The following is a 19,769-nucleotide window of genomic DNA, read 5'->3' as shown; positions in this document are numbered from 1 at the left end:
GGACTCAGCAACTTCTCACCAGGTTGCAGAGCAACTTTCCTTATAACATGACTGCCCCGCACTGTGGTCGAGAGCCACCAGCACAAGCCCCAAAAAACAGCATTTTTTGTATTCTGCACACTTGGCATGAGAGGACGTTGACTTTGTGTGTTACTCCATGTCCCCAATCACTGAATCAAGACAGTTAAGGTGGCATTTTTTTTTATCCAAGTACGTCATAGAAATGAAAGTATTTTTGACCAGGATTTCAAAAGGGGGCACTGTTACTTCCTAGCGCATTATTGTGGAAGGTGTAACTCTGCCACTGCAGACATACAGTCGTCTGACCCCTTACCACTCTTTGGCACCAATTCTCCAGGCTATTGATCAGCCGTGCTGTACCCTTGGGCAAGGTGATTTCAAACCACCTCTCCACAGGGACACACAAACAACCACATACTAGTGGCTGCGTTTACCTGGATGAGAGGATCTTAGATTTCACTGAATCAGATTCCACTCATCGCTGAAGCTGAAGAGGTACACTGGAAGTATCTTTCTCTCTCTCTCTCACTCACTCACTCAATCACTCACTCTCGCTTTTTCTCCCCTTGCGCATTCCCTCCTTTCCTTTCACTGCTATTTCACCTCTAATTCTCTTTTTTATTTATCATTTTCTGTAACTCATAGTCCTCAAACTCACATTAATCATGAGCACCATAGCTAAATCAATGGCTGCACTTGACACCCTTCTTTTACAGAATGTGTATATTGTAATCGCAGGACCGAGGCCCCTTATTGACAGCACTGTTTCGACCCCACCAATGATGCCTATGTTTACAAAACCATCTAATCCTACCCGTTTGCTAAATGACTAAATGTACCTGTTTATTAGGTATTAGTTTATATGGTTCAATAGATAGAAGACAAAGATAAATAACCCCCTCCAGGAATCCATACAAAGAAGGCTCCGGCTCGCAACGAGCACGTGTGTGTAATGCCACAGTATCATCCCACAAGGCCTTAGCCTTCAGGCGCTGGGATTTGCTCTGTTGTGTTGATGGTGTTAACAAAGCTGCTTAAATAGACCCTGGGGTCATGGATTGCTTTCACTGGGGTCGCCTTGACGATGATGGCTGTCGGGAGCATCGGGAGGGAGTCTGTGCAGGCGTGTTTTCTGGAGGAGGTGTGGGGGGTGTGTGCTGGGAAGGTGGCACGGTGATATGCATGTGTGTATGTGTCCGTCTGTGTGTGTGTGTGTGTAGCCGCACCGCAGCAGGAATGCACACATACAAATGCTGGGAAGGTGATTTGCGTCCGTGCCTAACGCTCTCTCCAGCACATCACGCCGCCCGTCAGCTGGCCAGAGACCAGGCCACAGGAGAGACTGGGACGGTGGTCTTTGTGGCGAGCATGATTGAGTGCTTGATTCAGTCTGTGCGTCTCTGTGTGTACGTGTGTGACTCAAAGTGTGATTGTGTCATTTAAACTTCACAGCTTGTGTTTGTTCATTACTGAAATTGGAGAGCGTGAACGACAATGTGGTCAGCCAATCCTGAATAAGTGATTTTTATAAGGGTTGTGTTTGTGACTGAACTACAACATGCTTGTCAGATCTTTTCTGATTTAGCTGTGAACAAAATGAATTAAAAGCAAGGCATTAGACCCAATTGGATAAATACATTGTTATGTATTACACTGTTTGATTAGTACGTTGCTTTGGATAAAAGCGTCTACTAAATGAACACATTAAATAAGATATGAGGTGCTGTTTTGAGACAGTGGTCATGCATGTGTGTTTGTCGGTGGACATAAGATTGAACCTAGTGAGTCGGCAGAGGCGGGCGGAGGTAATACTGACAAATAATCCCGAGGCGAGATTTCGCGAGGTTCAACCCCTCCTCCCCCTCCCGAGGCGAGTTTAAACGGCTGTTTGCAAGTCAATGTTGCTTCACTCCGTTAACCTGCGTGTCATCCGTTACTGTTTACAACGTTAGCTTGGCTACTTGTTTGGCGTTGCCTTTCCAGCGTGAGATACACAAGGTGTGGCGTGAGAGCGTGAATTTTTTTTTAAATGCGTGTGTCACACGGCAAACCGTGACAGTTGGCAGCTCTGCTGCTAACAATTGTTGCCCTCCAAATCCGTAAATCCTTCTCTAGATCTTGTTTAAACTAACCCTCCAAAATCCCCAAGTCAGCTTTAGAAGATTTAGACACTGTCATTTCACACTGTCATTTCACAATGATAGCTGGTAAGTGTCTTGTAATTATTGTTGGATTAAGTTCCTTCTCTGGCCACGCCAGGCCCCCACAATGACACCGTCATTCCAATTGGATTGCCTCGCATATTCAGAAAGTGTTGCTTCACTGCCAAGAGGGGGGCGCTCTGAGGAGGAGGGTGGGGGGCCTGGATAGCCCGACAGGCTTTCAAACCATCGATTAGGATGCATATTCAGTCAGCGTTAATCAGAGAGGCAAAGCACAGCCTGGCAACTCCCCGGGCCTGATCGATAAACGGTTGAGGGACGTGCAAACAAACTCACTCCGTCAGCCAGTGGAGGGGAGGCGTGCATACATATACTCCAGCAATAGACATAAACACAGAACCTTTACTCCATAAATGTGCTCGTTTGAGGGCCCCATTTTACATACACACTGTCTCTGTTTAATGACTCTCTTAGCACATGTACACAAACACACAGCGAGTGCACACTGTGGGAAACGAGACCAAGGGAGAGCACTCATGCAAGCACACATACAGGTATCAGGTATCAGGTACACAGACACCCCCCTCCTTGTGTGGCTTTGTTTTGGTGTGTCTGGATGCAGGTAACTTCCATGTATATATCCGTCCTCGTATTTATCCACAGGAATGCATAAACCTCTTCCACTTCCCCTCTCTGTGCTGTTTTTCTTCCTACACAGAAAGTCCACCTTTCACAAATCTGTCACTTTTTGGTTCAGGTTTTGAGAGCCCTCTCTAGAAAAAACGTCCTTGTGGGACAAAGCTTAAGAAATAGGGAGCGTCCTCTTTATGGAAGGCTGTGTTAGAGTGGTTGACATCACGACAGGCGGCAACAAAGGTAGTGGTCTGCTTGAGGTTTTCCCATGCAAAGGGAGAGAAAGAGTGAGTTGGAGGGAGAGAGGAGAGAGGGAGGAACGGAGAGAGGGAAAGGAAGAGTGCTGGAAACAGACAAAGGGTGAGTACGTGAGCCAGGGAGAGAAAGAGTTTGTGTACGTGTGCATATGTGTGGGTGAGACAAAGAGAATGAGAGAGAGAACCAGAGATGGCAGGTCAAGCTACAGGGGCTCAGATTTATGGAGTGGCTGTTCACTTTTTAAAAGCATGCTCGCATTACATTAACTTTGCAATTACAGGGCGGGGCGAGGTGGGGGCTGTATGTGTGTGTGTATGTGTCAGGATGCGTCATGGTAAATCACTTTCACTTGCATACTGCGCCACTGTGCTTTATTGATGAATAGTGATTGCTCGATTGTTTAGCCATTTGCATGCAAACACACACACACACACACACACACACACACACACACACACACACACACACACCCACAAGCTCACACACCCCCAAACACACTAAATGTCAAATTAAAGGACAATCCTATTCCAGTGTGACAACATATTGTAGGGAGAAGTGAGTTGGAGTAGGTTTTTGTTTCTAATGTGCTGTTTGTGAGCACCTGAGGCAAAGGTCGAAAATGCTCTGACTGTTTTGTCAATAACCAGCGGTATTGTGTGTTTATGGCAATTCACTCTGAACTTTGTATGCGGAATAAATGCTACCTTAATCGATTAAAAAGGAACTTGCCTTTCTCTCGCAAGTAATTAAAATTGCAATTGTAAATCAGTAATGTGTTCTGAGTTCCTTCCTCCACGTCAACTCATTATCAACTCACCTATTAACATTCTAGAAAAAAACAAAATGGCAAGAATCAATCTTCTTCATGCTAGTGGGTGGACTTTAGGGAAGGACATATTCCCAGCCATTTTTACAAACATACAGGCTTGTGTAAGCAGCTGTTACACCCTCCCTACACTTCACATAGAAATAGACCACTCACAGAAATAGACAGCCTCAAGTACTTCATTAAGTTATTTATTTGTCTCTGTTGGGAAGTTGACTGATTTGAGTCAAAACCTTTTAAAAATTAGATGACATGTTATACACGTGCCTGTAAACGGATGTTATTGTGGTTCATTCCCTGACCCAAAAGCACCTCAATCTTTTTCACAGTGTCTGGCTAAATACATATAATTATTATTTTTTTATTTTTTTTATTACAATGGACAGTGTCAGTTAGCTTGTTGACAGTACTTTTCCAGTTCCAGACCTGTCATATTTCCTGACCTGGTCCATTTCCTAACTTATAATCACTGCAATCAGCAAACACAGTTTTCCCTTTCCTTTAACCAGCACTTCAGCCAACAAAAAGCAATTATATGGCAAGGGCAGGTCCTCGCACGCAGGCTTGCATTCTGCAAAAATCGCCAGGATGCAGAATGCATTTTTTCCATGATTTTTTTTACTCATAGTTTTCTACAAAGATTCCATGTGGCCTTGCTGTAACAGGGGACTTTGGAGTGTGAAAGTAATATCTGCTCTAATCAGCAGCCTGTGTTGTGCGCTACTGCTGTTATGCACCTATCACAGACATTCTTCTGATCTTGTGTGCTATGCGTATTGCCAGTATGAAATACATTTTTTCACCTTTAATTACGCTTCACCCCACCCTGTGTGCCTACAGTACCAGGAAATGCTTTGAATCAAGTGCTTTGATGAATGATTAATACATATGTGAGAAATCAATTTAGTCAGTCTATGGAATTCAGAACCAAATGTGCTAGTCTACTGTGATGAAATGTCATCCAATGTTGACATCTCTCTCTCATTGTGCAGATGATTGTGCAGACAGATTAGCCAGAAGAACATGCTAGTTTAGATATTGTTCAACGGGACACAAACTGATGTAGTGTACCCCATACAGTGTGAGACACTGTAACGGGAGGACACGTGAAACCCTTGTCTGACATACAGTACCACGGTATATGGAATGGAAGTTTGAAAGATTGCACTGCATATCTGGAGTGATTATTAATCTAGCAGACAAATGAAATATGTGTCAGTTACATATGATGTGTTGATGTGTTTTAGTTTCCTGAAGTGTACCTCTGCGTAGTACCTCTGTGATACAAAGGATCGTGCCTCCATTAGGGTACAGTCAGAGAACCTGCGTTTTGGATGGCAAATTCATACGAGGCTTTCTTGAAGAGCAAGTAGCAACAGCTGGAAGAAAAATGTCATCCCAAAGAGACACAGTGTTGACATTTCTGTTACTATCACACATGCATTTCATTCCCACTGCTCTGCTTGACTGGGGAATAAGGCAAACAAAGCGTGTAACACCGAGCATGTAAACATCACCTCGTGGCTTTGAAAGTTTGAACACATGTCAACTCACACTGCTGTCCAGGGGGAATCCCAGACGTACGGCGCGCACGCAACAAATGACTGCTAAATATTTCATCACAGGGAATATTTGAGAGGTGGTTGTCTTCACAGAGATGGTAAATGCTTTTGGGAATGGCTGAGCGTGGGGTTTGGTTGCTGACTTAGGTGTCCTATATTCCTACAAACTCATTTGGATTATTTGGCAGGTGAGATTTTGCAGCCTTTTCTTTATTTTGGAAACTGCACACATGCTAATTGAGACATTATTATTATTGGAATGTAACAACAAAGGTATTTGGCATAGCCTTTGTTTTAAGTATAGTAAGGTTTTTTAGTTTGTCACTCCCAATTTTTTTTTGCTTATGCCGCGATCAGTACATTTTCTTTATAAACCATTGTGCTCTGTGAAAAGCAGGTTTCATCTACAGTTGTGAGGAATACGAACGGCCCTGAAACTGCATGATGGGCACTTGTCTGACAGGTGTGTTTTTGTTCTGTACTGACTACCGTCTTGTCAACAAGCATTTACAGGATACATTATAGACTTGGGTTTGTGCACATGGTTTTAATGACTCAATAAATGCAGTGATCCTCATGGCAACACAGCCCCCCCCCCATACCCCCCTTTTTTATACAGGCATTAAGTACTGCACTTGTTATTTACTTGTAACAATAACTGACAAACTTGATTTAAAAATAACGTTCTTGTGTTAACCTTAGCTTTGAGTAACAGCATCCTACACATGAATCATTTGGTACTGGAAGTGACACTAAATTGATTGGATGGAAGAACTCATCTCAATGTGACATGTTAACTACATGTGTCTGCAGCGTATATTAATCAGTGTAGAGTGTGAAGGGTATTCTTGACAATGTATGCAATGTATGCACAAGGCAGTGTATTTGTGTGTGTGTGTGTGTGCAGGTATGCAGACAGAAATGAGTCTGAAAGCATGCAGGTGTGTCATGAGACGGGTGTAGAATTGGTGTGGAGCTGGGAGAAAGGTATTCTTTCAACAAAAGTCAGAGCTCTAAGCGGATGTCAGAACAGCCTGACTGAAATCGATGCTCTCTTTCATGGTGGAACAGAGGTGCCATACCAAACCCACTAGTCAGACCGTTTTGCCATTGGACTTTGATGAGCGTTTAATGCCCTGTCAGAGTCCGGACAGGTAATCAATTTATTAAGGCAGTAATGTATGTATCCCTTGGAAAATCTTTAATTAGAAAAAGGGTGATTGTGACTCGATTCTCTCGGTTTTAAAACGTACACAGATAAGCTGTGGGATGCCTCTCGTACCTCGTCCTTGCAGTAGATGGGACTCTGCATTTCTTGTACGGAGTGCGCCGTAGTTTTTTTGTTGTCTCAATCAGTGTTGTGAACTGACATGGTAGCTTACTTATGAAAATGACCTCTGTTCAAATAGAATATGAGAGCATGTATTTTAGTGTACATGAGCTCTACTGACACACTTGAGATGCAGTGTATAATACTGTAATAAGCTGTTTATTATGGCCATATGGTCAAATCAACCAAACAGACAATATTAGAACTCAATGAAATACTATTCAGCCAGGTGGAAGCGCTTCTGCCATGCGTGGTGGTTTCCTCCCAAGAAGAAAAAGAAGTAATGGTTTCTTCCATTTTTCTCCTTGGGTTTTCCCTAAGATTTCCCTTGTCTTTCTTTATGGCTTTAGATTGGTTTAGGAGCAGCTATATGGGAATATGTGCTCTCTGTGATATTGCTTGTAAGAAAGCCTACACCTTCTCGCCCATTCATAATGTGTGTGCAGGCAATCCCCCCAAAAACGCCTCACTTAAGTCTCCCAGTTTGGTGGTTTGCTGTGGGAGTTCGGTAACAGGCACTCTCTCTGTGCACCTCTCCCCTGACTCTGTGTCTGTGGGTAATTGGCTTCATTTCTGCACCGCTGCTCCATGGTGAACAAAAGGCCTACAAGCACCAAATGCGTCATCTACCTTCAGGGTGCTTCCTTTCTCCTCCACATTTAATGGCAACCCAAGTTTTCCCAATCATGATTTGTGTGTGAGACTTTTGTGTGTATAATGTTGGTGTTATATATGTCGGCGTAAGGCTTACTAATCTATATATTCAGTTGGATGAAATGGAGGTTCTGGATAGGAAGACCACACCACAACTCCCTCCTTCGACTTCGACTACACAACTGATATTCATCAGCTAATCCAATCACTATCGCTATCACTAAAGCTAGTCAGTAGCAAATAACCTACATGCAATATTTCTATACAATATACCATGAACTCCTGTCTCTTCTTTTGCATCGCTCGCCTCTCAAGCTCCCCATCTACTAGCGAGGCACCTCCCTTTCGCTGACTCATTCACTCCTTCATTTCACATTCATGTATTCATTCACGCTTCTTCTACCTTTCTGTAAAACTGAAAAGCATAGGTAGGCATGGTCTTTGAAACGACAGCACAGATAGGGGGATTTAAAGAGAGATGGGACATCATTCTACCAATGTACAAAAAACGTTGGGGGGGGGGATCCTGTCAGAGTGGTGTGTAGGGGTGTGTTGAGGCCTTTTCTTCAGCAATTATATTGAAAAATATTATAGAGAGGGAGGGAACCTTAAGACTGGATGACGTGAGGTGTATGGATGGGGTGACAATGGAGAAGAACCTTGTGTTAATGTGAAAGCTGTTATTTTTTGGAGAGACAGATACAAAATGGAGATGAATGACATGGCCTGAGGAGGAAAAGAAGGTAACTACAGAGACATTAGTCAAATATCCACACTGACATGGACTAGCATAGAATACTCTCAGAGAATATTTGATTCTTCGACACAGATGGATTGATGGTGCCTTATTTGACTATTCTGTTTTGGGGAGAGAAAAAACACAAAAACAAATGAATTGAAGGAAGGAGAACTTGAAGGAGACATCAAGTTCTCCACGAGAGGTGAATGGAGTCCCAGTGTTTACGATCAATCTCTTTATAGGGCTCATTTGAAAGGATTAAAGGATTTACTCATGTTGTTCACCAAGACAGCTCCAAAGGAGACAGTTTATCGGATAGTGTGCCATGCTAATTACTTTGAGGACAGAAGACAACAAAGGAAACATTATAAATATGTAATAATAAGAGAAAAAGAGAAATTGGGAGGGGGAAGGATATGGACGTGTGGTTGGGTGATGATGAGGTCAGGTCATAAGTAGTTCATAATCTTCAGTCCACAAGACTGGAGGCCCATACTAAGGTGCCAAATTAATTAGTCCATGACTCGATTTGGTGAGGAGGAGAAACACAAGCAGAATCAGAGAAACCAGATAATTATCCTAGCTATTGATATCCTATACCCACTTTGTATGGGTACAAACGGATTTGCTTTGCTCTCGTGCTCTGCATCATAAATCCTTTGGTAGTGACTTTGTCAGATTTTGTCTGGGGGGTATGCGGCTTTGAACTTTGTCTGAGGAGACCACACAACAGGTATGCTATGCAAATAACCCACCACAACCGTCACAATAATGGGATTAGATGGAGGTTTGTGCCAATTTAATTCGGTGATGAAGGAAGCAATTCTTAATTTGACTATTCAAAGACATTAAGATGAGTGAACATATGTGTCATGCTAGGCAGATGATCAACAAAAGCTAGTAGATGGGGTGTGCAACCAACGTTAGTTAAACGTTAGTCATCTACACACCGCTCCGACTTATTATTAACGATTACATTCTAAGATTGTTATTTCAGTTTTGTAAGAAATTAACTGGTCTTATTCTTGACTGTCTCAACCCCTCAAAGTCTTGGTCTCGATCTTGATACGCTGTAGTCTTGGTCATAACTTGGTCTTGGTTTGGATGGTGACTTGACAACAACACTGACCTCCACCATACTTTGACACGTTGATCAACTCCGCTGTTTATAGACATTAACGTCCAATGCTTTTTAATGATGCCTTGTAGACAAACTCTTGACATGTATTTTTCTTTGTCACAGGTGAGCCATTGGCTGGAAGGACAGATGCAGGCGTTCCCAGAGGCTACTGGAACTTCTCCTGGCTGGCTGAGGAAGTGCAGAGCTTCCCCAAGGACAAGGCACATAAGTCAGGTGAGCCCCTGCTTGTCAGAGCCCCTCAGCCAAACAGACAGGCCTCTAGCACCTCCGGACGGAGACAGACAATACTTTATTGGGTGTGATGTGTTGCTTCAGGTCTCCATCAAAATGCATAAACGTCTCTGTCTTGTTCGTCCTTTGCTGGCTATTCGCCACCCCCAGCACGTTGTATACATGAAACTTTCACATCGGCTTCGGTCGAACTCAGGAAACACCAGAGTTAGCTGCACAGAGGGCGCTGAAAGAATGCATAAAGAATGGCGGCAGACAAAACGATAAATGAGCTGACTGAACATTGAACTCAAAAGGTATAACAAGGGAAACGGAAATGTTTCCTGAGCATGAAAGCGACATCTGAGCCATTGAGTCTAAAGAGGGCCTTGAGTGCTTTTGGTGCTCTTACGATTTGCTGAATATATTTTATTTTATTATATTATTTTCATTTGAGCAAAGGAACCAAGCTGCTCTTTTATGGAAACTTGCCTAATATTGAGATTACAAAGCTATACCACAACACTGAAAGTTCATTAAATGTTCTTAAAATCTTATTTCAAATTATCCATGCATAACAAACTAATCTTCAGAGGGCTCGCATTATTTCTAAATACGTAAGTCTCCCAGTCCGCTGTAGCTCCAAGGTAAAACAAAGACAGAAGGAGAGATTGCATATTTAATTAAGACTTAAGCCAACAAAAGCGTACATTTTGAGGGGGACAACATAACATTTAGGCCTAGACAAACGTATTTTACACAAACAGAGAACTGCACTCTCATCTAACGGAACAAGAACTTTACGCTGTCTCATTTCTCAATAAAGATGTGTGGTACATTATATAGGTCTATATTTCCTTTAAACGTAGTCGTAGATGCAACGTGATTATAGTGCTAACACATTTAGATTATTGTAACCTTCGATGATAAGGAGGGAAGTTGTAGGGTAAGAGTCACGGTTAGAATCTGGGCTGAAATCTGGTTACTGGTCACATGCTTGTTTCTCTGCATCAGTCTGTCTCTGAAAGCTAGTCATGTGACCCCTAGACTGCTCCAGCTGGTTGGTCCTACGATATCCATGTGTTTTGTTTTGTGTATTTTTGTGTGTGCCCTCAGAACCTACTGGAAATCCTGATGATGTTGCTGGCTTAATTCTTAAAGAAAAATAGTTCCAACTGTTCTAAAACTCCTTGAAGTTCCCTACATTTAATTTCTTCAACTTTTGCTTCAACTCTGACGTATTATTCAGGCACAGCACACTTGTTTTGTTTTGCGAGAAACATTAATTAGGTTTCTTTATAAAATGGTTTAAAAAGATGAACACACAATAACGATGCAAATTAAATACAAATCATGAATTGATCATGAACTGTTGAAAACAGTTGTATTTCTGGTACCGTTTGTGTTGCCCAACAGGGAAGCCTGTTGTGTCCTCATGGCCATTGTTCAGTGGTCCTAATGTCACAGCTTGAGTTTATTGGACCACATTTTGGAAGGGATGTTCAAAACAAATACCTGCCGGTCTGACGACCCCCTGACGGCCCAGACTAATATCTGAAAATCTTTGAGAGACATGTTTGTATTGCCCCTGTGACTGACAAAGACATATTTAATCAGTGTACAACTACTTCACACATGCTTATTTGACACGACATATTGTAGTTTTAAAGCACCCGGGGACATAACCACTAGTGAACTGGAATAGCAGTTATAGAAAATTCCAAAATACTACCCAATCAATAATTACCCATAAGACCACTGTCCATGAAATGGGATTGAGGTAATTCATTGTTGTTTGTGTATCTGTATGAGGTTGAGTGTGTACAGTATGTTTGTGTACGTGTGTCTGTAGAGTATGTGTTTGTGTGTGTGTGTGTGTGTGTGTATACCTGTCCAGACAACCCACAGCTCTGGAACATGAGTGTGTGTGCATGTCCATATTGTCATCTCACCTCAGCCTCTCCAAGATCTTTTGTGAACGACAGCTCTGGAACTAGCCCAGATGTCCCTCAAGACCAGGGGCCTCTCCACCAAGGGGTCAAAGGTTGCTCTGTAAAGGATAATTCTGAGCCTTACTGGCACAAAACTGTCACCCGACTGTTTATGAAACACTTCCCATTGGCCGGCGCCGAGGGACCACGGCTTGGCCTCATGTGACAGCCAGCCTCGCAGGCTCGGTAATTGGTGTCAGTCCATTGATGGGAACCCCCGCACTGATTTAGAGTGAGCTGGTCCATCAAGCAGACAGCTATGCCCACGTCCGCCTCTGCTCCACTCCGACAGGAAAGTCACCTCCCCTTATTGTGGTCCATAAAAAAAGGAAGATAAGTGGAGGGGTGGTGAATGAATGGTACTGGGGCCATATCGTTTTGGCGAAAATCCAACTAGAGACCTGGGTTAGATTTTTGGGGACCATCAGATTCTCATCCATACTCCATCCACAGTTTTGACCATTTTCACAAAGGGTGGGGGGATGGGGGGGGTTGAGTCACCGAGCTCAGCCTACACCACTGCGTTCCGGAATGAACACTACTAAATGTTTAGAAGTGTGAACAGATGAGAAAAAATCAGTTAACAACAACTTTGCCCTCTGGGGCTGAAATAACAAGCGACTTGGCTGGTGTGATAGGAAACGCATCTGGACAATTAGAGTGCAGATGATCACGACTGCTCAAAATAATACTGAAACTCCAAGAGAGCCCTCAAGAACCATGGAAATAAAATCTTAACAGCAACAAACATAGATCAACTCGTATGCGATAATGTTTTTGTGTGTGTGTGTGCTTTAGTGCTTCTATACGTGTGCACTTCCACGTGTGTGTAAAGCAAATACCTCAAAGGAGGAGCTGACATGGAACAATGGCAGCCTGATTGGCTGTGGATAGGGCTCAGCACTGATAGGACTGATAGGAACAGAGGGTGTCAGAGGTGGAGAGGGTCGTGACATAGAGTATGTGTGTGTTTTTGAGAAAGGGGGCATGCTTGTGTGCACCTGCTTGCTCTTGAGTGTTTGTTTAGACCCGTATTACCTCAGCTGCCATTCAAGATATAGGGAGGTGAATGGAGGTGAAGGGATAGAGGAAAGGAGCCGGTGGTTTAGGGTGCGCGCTACTCCTGCAGGGTCTGGTGATAGATCTGAGCTGTCCCCACAGCATCTGCTGCATGCTGGCATTTATTACCCTCAGCACAAGGCGGCCTGGCATCTCGCCATGGCAGCCTCTACTGCCACCAGCAACAGACACCTCTCTCTTCATCTCCCTGTCCTGTCCTGGCCTACCTCGCCCATCTCCATGTTCCACAACCACCAGCCAGTCACCCTTCTTCCCTCTTTCTCTCACCCCGTCTTTTGCTACCTACCTACCTACCTACCTACCTACCTACCTACCTACCACCAATGTTTACTACCACCACTAATGCCTCCCTCATCCCTCAATCATGCAGGCACAGACACACACGAAAACGCATGCTCTTGGTCATTCAATCACTAATTCACTAATTCACTCCCTTCCTGCCAGTGCGCATGTGGCACACAGACTATTTAAAATTATTGCATTTCTAGTGTGAGTGGTGGAGGGCATGAGATTACGTGTATGTACGCTGTAGGCTCGTGCTGCATTCTTCAGTGGGTGGTTAATCATCTAGGACCTGAGAAGCCACTGAGGAACAGCCAACTCATTCTTGTTTTCATTTTTGTTTCAGGATAAATCCCTTAGAAATTATTCCATCCCTTAAATCCGTATGCACTTTATGAGTGTCTATGTCCCTATCTAACTCTTCATCTTCGCCACCACCTTCAAGGTAACACTAATCTCATCCTTCATCTCTCTCTCTCGACTGACCAACAGTGCCATGGAAATGTTATACCTCTATCTTTCACCCTCCTTTGCTCTCACATGTCTTCCTTCTGGGCACAAGTAGTAGGGGAAAGTATTTCTTTACACACACAATTTCCAACAAAAGGTATTTATTTTCTCGGTGTTTTGACTCTGAGACGCTAGATACTAAAAGGATACAGACCAAATAGAGAAGTGTTTTCTACACTGAGGGTGCTGATCTACTAAGTAAGCTCTTGTCTGGTTCTTGTATTCAAAAACAGATACATCCTGGACCTGGACCTGGACCTATGTTCTATATCTGTGGATACTGGCACTATTATTAAATAAGGATATCTCCTGTTCATGTTTATTTTATTTGAGAGTCTTTTCACCCTAAGGCGAGAATATGGTTAGGTCTTGACTGGGAGTTCTTTGCGCCAATTCCAGCCACCCCCTGACTCTCAACCAGGTAGGTTACCTGAATTGTTGATATCAGTGGGTGAGAGGATTTAAGGTGAAAGGGGCTATGCGCTTGAGGAACTGGAAACACTTTGGTAGGATTTCTCCCGTACCTTTCTATGGAAACCTGTCAAGCAGCGGTTGCATAAACAACATTTTATGCTTCCCCCCACCATCACCACAACAACCGCCCTCCTCCTCCTTTCTCATTCCGATCTTTCAACCTTTCGCGACACAACCCTTCTTCCTTCTCTCCTGTCCTTCAACCCCTCACCCCACCCCACCTCCCACATTCCCCTTCAACCACTCCTGAAGCCCAGTTTCAGGTTGTCGAGTGATAAAACAAGATTGATTTCCCTCAAATGGGATGTTCGGGAAGAAAATCAAGTAGAAAAGAGGAGGGGTTGGGGATTGCCCATTAATATGTGTCGCCTGCATCATCTGATCTCTGCGTATATCATTTATCCCATTGATGTCGCCTTTCATCTCATTCATCCGTCAAAACTGACTCAATACTCATTTATCCGTCTGTCTGTCTGCTGTATGCATTTGACAGTGTGGTTTCATCCCATGTAAGGATTGAATGGAGTCACCATAGAATGCCTAGAGTCGCAAAACAAGTGAATGAAATGCATAAATAAGCTCAAGTCACAAATACGTTTGTGGACCTTCATGACACAAACGTATTCATAAGCTATGTAAAGGGATGCCCAGGGATTTGTCAAACCATTCTTTGAAATCTATCTGCATACAGACATACATTTTTTCAGACTAATTTACAGAATGTCAAAACCACTTGTGCAAGTATGCAAGTCTTCATTTTGCTGTACTTTACGGCTGAAAAAATAAGTAAGATCATTTGTGTTTTATAGCAAGACAACTGATGTCTGTTTGAGTATAAACTGCTGTCTTCAATGCTGTCAGAGCGTCAAGGAATTCAACCTCTGCCCTTGATGAAAGGGGTCAAGTCATTCTGTCACGACACACTTCTTAACTAATGAAAAACTTGTTGACACAGTTAAATCCAATTGTGTGGCAGGTTTTGTTAGGTATTCAAATGTCTACATTTACTGTAGAGCTTGGTGTTAACACGTTTTCTCTACATTTGTAGCAATTTGCTTCATGGAATGCAACTCAGGAATACTTTCCATAAACAACCAATCTGTAATGCAAGCACTTAATTTATTGATCATTACAAATACACTTACAGAATGAACAATCATGCCCCACCCCCACCCCCCAGCCAATGTATTTGCACTTTCTAGATAGGGAATCTATGCAATGGGACTCAATGGGTGCAATATTGGATGCCTTGATAATGTTCTTTATATATATATTTTTTTTTTTATTATGTGAGTATGTATATGAAAGTGAGTTTTGTTTTAGAGGCTACACAAGTACATTTCGTTGTATGGTTTGATTGCACAATGACAAAGTCTAATCTGATCCGAACTGACCTCACTGATGTGTAACATTTAAACATCCCATAATATTGTAGCCGCAAATGTCTGCTCTAAACTTGTTGTGAGTTCTTCTACATGCACACAATGTCGGGCTCTCATTAGTGATCCGGCACCCACCAACGCTGTGCCTAGGCCTTCGATTTTGTACAACAGGGTCTCTGCTCTGTTAGCCCTGTAGACCAATGGGCATTGAGGATTGAGGTCTACTGCGATACAACATAAAAAGGAAAAAATTGATAATTGGCTATTTTGAGGCGTGCAATTTTACAGCCTTCTAAATGGTATTGGCATCATGTGTTTCGAGGCCTCTAGGTGCTTTATGACTCCCTAACCTTATGTCCAAAGCGCCACAGAGCCTAGCAGCTCCGCTGTCACTGGGGCATTAGTATTCATAGATAGCGTTTAATTACCACAGTGTCTGTTCTGCCTAGAGCTTATTCGGAGGTCTAACCAAATCCATGGAAAGACGTAGATTCAGAAGAAGTAATTTAATGGGGTGGAATAGTCCATAGTTATTCAGTTTAGGCTTTTAAAGACTATATGAGACATAATGGTGATGACGTTGATTAAATCACCAAGGCTAATATTGTGCCTTAGAATCACTGATGGAGAAGACATAAAGCAGACCTAGGAAAATCTCACTTCAACAGTCAACAGTCAAGTTCAACAGTTGGACATTAATCATTTCCGTGTTGGTTTCATCTGCAAACGTATTCCACTATAAAAGGGTGGCATATTTCATTAATTGCAAGAACATATTTGTGGCATATTTTGATTTGCGGCCATGACTCACTTTGACAATGCATCCTGAAGACTTTACTTAGTAAACTGAAACACATATAGGCTAGCTTTCTCAGTGGTATGGCTACAAAAGTTAAAGTCTATTAATTCCCAAGTGTTTTTTTAAATTTCGATTTGACTACAGAAGTCCCAAGCACAAACTGCTCCAATCTCGCAGATGTAACGTCCTTGTGTGACATATAGTATAAAATAAATTAAGTTTAAGTTTAAGTCTACTTTACATTGAGAACATATTTTTATCCTCAAGTATCCTATACATGCATCAACAACTTTATCAATTATGCCAGTTATTACATTTAGCTTCATCAAGGGTTAAAAAGCAGAGGGAAATTATGTCTTTACAGGCCTACTAAATAGAAGTTTGCAAAAATATACCCCTTTTGGCAGAAACCTAGATACCGTAATAAGAATTAAATAGGTTTAAATGATTATGTACTGCTAGTGGGTTGACAGTAGAAATTAGAATTATAGTCTGGCTGAACAGTTACGATAAGAACAGCTCACTGAGCGATGTCAAAAAAGATATGATTATGTATTCAAGGGACATTAAGATGTAAAATAAATGAGGACTCCAAATGAGGATGAATGGCCAATAAGAGCTATGTCCCTGGTCATTTGGTAAGTCATCAATTCTTACCCACTTTTCTCATGTAGTAGGTGGGAAAATCAGATGACACATCCGGTTCTTGTTGAAAAGCCATGTTGAGTCATACATCTCAGCCTCATTTGGTAAAGCACGGAAGTGCAAATTGTGTCAGCGCTGGTGTGCCAAGAGCCGTTTTGCTGGTTTTCATCTGTCTCCATGTAAAATATGTATAGAGACAGGTAGTTTAAGTTCTTGTGTGTGCTGTGAAATGTTTTATGGTTAAGCTCTGTGAGGCAAGTATATATATCTATATGGTAAAATATTAAGTGAATTAATATGTGTATATTTACAAGTTTATGAAAATATAAAGGTGTCAGCTTCTGGATGCTTCTGATTAAAATAAGTATGCATATCCAATGTTGCTATTCTAAAGGTCAACAAAAACATATTTTCATATTTGACTTCCATGTATATTGGGTCTACAATATGTCAAGTAAATAGGACCAACCCGACGAAACAAAATTCCAACAACACCACAGTTTCACCTGCCTCACCATGCTCTGCGATTAGCTTCCTCTACAACCAATCCTCAAGGTTCCCCTTTGTGGGCTTCATCTTTAAGGTTCTGAATGGCTCTTGGCTGTGGTAATCAGTGTGTCTAAAAACAACACATTCTTGTCATTAAAACCAATATCTTTACTGTCACTAAGTGGTTGGTGAATGATTATTCCTAATACCATTTAAAAGCAGGAATGGCTTAATTGAGTACCCCTGCAATTTGAAGCGGACCTAATGTAGCAGTACTTCCTTGACACCTCATTAAGCTTCAGTCTTCTGTAATTTTGGAAGTCTAGCAGAATTTCAAAGGACAGTAAGTCCAACTGAAATCAAGCCATTATTCATTTTGTTTGAGGCGAGGTGTTGCATGCTTTATACATGTATTGGGCCCTAATTAGCTTTCAGTTCCAGTGGTTCAGAGGCAGAATAAATTGATTCATTTGTGTGGCATTGCAATTTTTTTATGGGAGTTAAGTTACACAATAGGTCATGGGTTCATTTTAGTTTTATATTGAGGTTTTTCTGAGCTAACCATACGAAGGCTACACTGTAAAACAAACGATACACTGAACTATTGGATTTCTGAAACAAAATATGAGCAAACTGAGAGCAGTTACGGCTGCAAGCTGTGTTTCAAAGGTCAACCTACAAAATAATATCATTCTTCCTGGCCTGATTGTATACTTAATGTTTTCTAGTCATCACAGGGGTGTAAATTCCTCCTTTAAACTTTAAACTGGGTCGACTGTTTTGTTTTGTTTGTCTTTACTGGTTCAGAACTGAGGGATGCAATGTTTTTTTTTTACGTCTGTCTCGTTGCTTGCCATGTGTAACCCTTTAATCACTGTGAAATCTGCTAAACCAAAACTGGTCAAGAATATGAGCAAACGTCAGGATTGTTTTGGAACAGTAAACCTTTGTATTTCAAAAAGTTTATGTAACCACCATCATTTCATTCCTTTCTAATCAATTTAAAAAAAAGTTTCAACTACAGTTTAACAGAATTCCCTTACTAAAATACCAAACAACTTAATACCAACCCAGGTAGGTAGGAAGTCATGCCAAAGGTACTTGTACACCATGTCACTGAATAAATAGTTTAGTGAGTGAGGAGGCAGAGCTGAATGATGGGTAGAGTCCATGGCACTGTGTGGGCTAGTGTCATACAGGCCACAGTGTGATAAGCCATCAAAAACTGATAGAGCGGTCCTGCTGCTCCATCAAATAGATTGCCAGTTACCGAACCACTGGGACAACTCTGCTGGTGGTCGTCCTCGAGAGGGAGGCGGAGGGATGGAGAATGAGAGGGCTGAACGGATTAAAAAAATATATATTTCTCTCAGCTACTTAAAAAAAAAAAGATTTGTTATCACTGCAGAAGCAGTGGTTATGACTCCAGTTGAAAACAACAATTTCACCAAAAGCATGAGATTTACAATTCCACAGACATTGGGAGTACTTCTCAAACTGTTTGCTTATGGATTCCGCGTTGTATATCACTGTGACCATGATTTGAAGCTGATGAGGGCTTGTCTTAGAGCTAATCAAGTTTAGTTTATACAAGGTCAGAAACATTCTCAATTTCTGAGACTTCCCACACAATGTTTCTCTTCACAAACCAAATCATTGTACTTCATGTTAACTGCATAATTAAGGTTACGATGGAGCTATCAAAGCAAAGATGACGTGGTTAACTTTTCGGAAACAGTTTACACAAATCTGGAAGCGTCCTCTGCTGATTTAATGCGATCGGATGGATGCAAGCATTTACTCCACAAGACAAGTAAACCAGTTTGATTAATGGTGTAATAATAAAAAGGATAAAGAAAGCTTGGCGCCATGCATCTTGGAAATGATTTGACCAATCCATGAACTAAAGCAGTGTCATTTGTCTGCTTGTGGATTGTGAAGTTCCAAACACTGTTAAATGACTAAAAGGCGAAACACGTGTTTTCCTACTGCCACACTGGAATCTATCCACCGGAACTGGTCTGCTCGGACCCCAAGGAAGTCAGTCTGTGCCAGACTAATGTTCTAATGTCTCTCCTGTCTTCAGTGGAGCGGTGCCTCGGCAACTCGAAGTCATGCGAGAGAAACCCAGGGGATAACCCAGGATTCACTTGGAGCATTGTGGCAGCTGACGACCCTCGGGAAGACGGGAGTGAGAGAATGGAAAAGGGAGGAAGTCCCCAGGGCTGGGAGGAAGGTAAGAATGAAGGTATCACCTTCCCTCCTTTGCAGGGGATGTACATTCTACAATTGTAGCGCAAACTCATCCCCTTGCCCAATGTGATCCCACGATACTGGAGACATGTTTAATTTATGCATATTTAATGCATATGCTTTACAAAACGATACACACTACACTTGACAGATTTATGTTTACTAAAGTAAACATCATTAAAATTCAGGAGTTGTGGATACAGCTCTCTATAGGCACTGCAAGATGAATGTGAAGAGCTATCTCTTCATCAAGGGGTTATTTCAGGTAAAATATTGTGAATAATTTGCAGCTCCACTCGTCTGAAACATGTACACTATATGTGATTGG

The 19,769-nt window shown here is 42.1% G+C and overlaps 1 protein-coding gene across 1 annotated transcript in view; it reads left to right on the top strand.

Moving 5' to 3' along the window:
- The window catches only part of alk (ALK receptor tyrosine kinase), a 208,494-nt gene that overhangs the window by 60,592 nt on the left and 128,133 nt on the right, over positions 1–19,769 (top strand). The window contains exons 2-3 of the mRNA XM_084683172.1: positions 9,429–9,539; positions 19,275–19,436. Coding sequence (XP_084539298.1) covers positions 9,429–9,539; positions 19,275–19,436 — 273 coding nt within the window. The remainder of the gene's footprint in view (positions 1–9,428; positions 9,540–19,274; positions 19,437–19,769) is intronic.

This window comes from Hypomesus nipponensis, chromosome 3 (assembly GCF_054491055.1).
Source record: "Hypomesus nipponensis isolate SF chromosome 3, ASM5449105v1, whole genome shotgun sequence".
NCBI classification, from domain to species: Eukaryota; Metazoa; Chordata; class Actinopteri; order Osmeriformes; family Osmeridae; genus Hypomesus; species Hypomesus nipponensis.
Note: the sequence above shows the minus strand (reverse complement) of the source record. Positions and strands in the feature narration are given on the sequence as shown.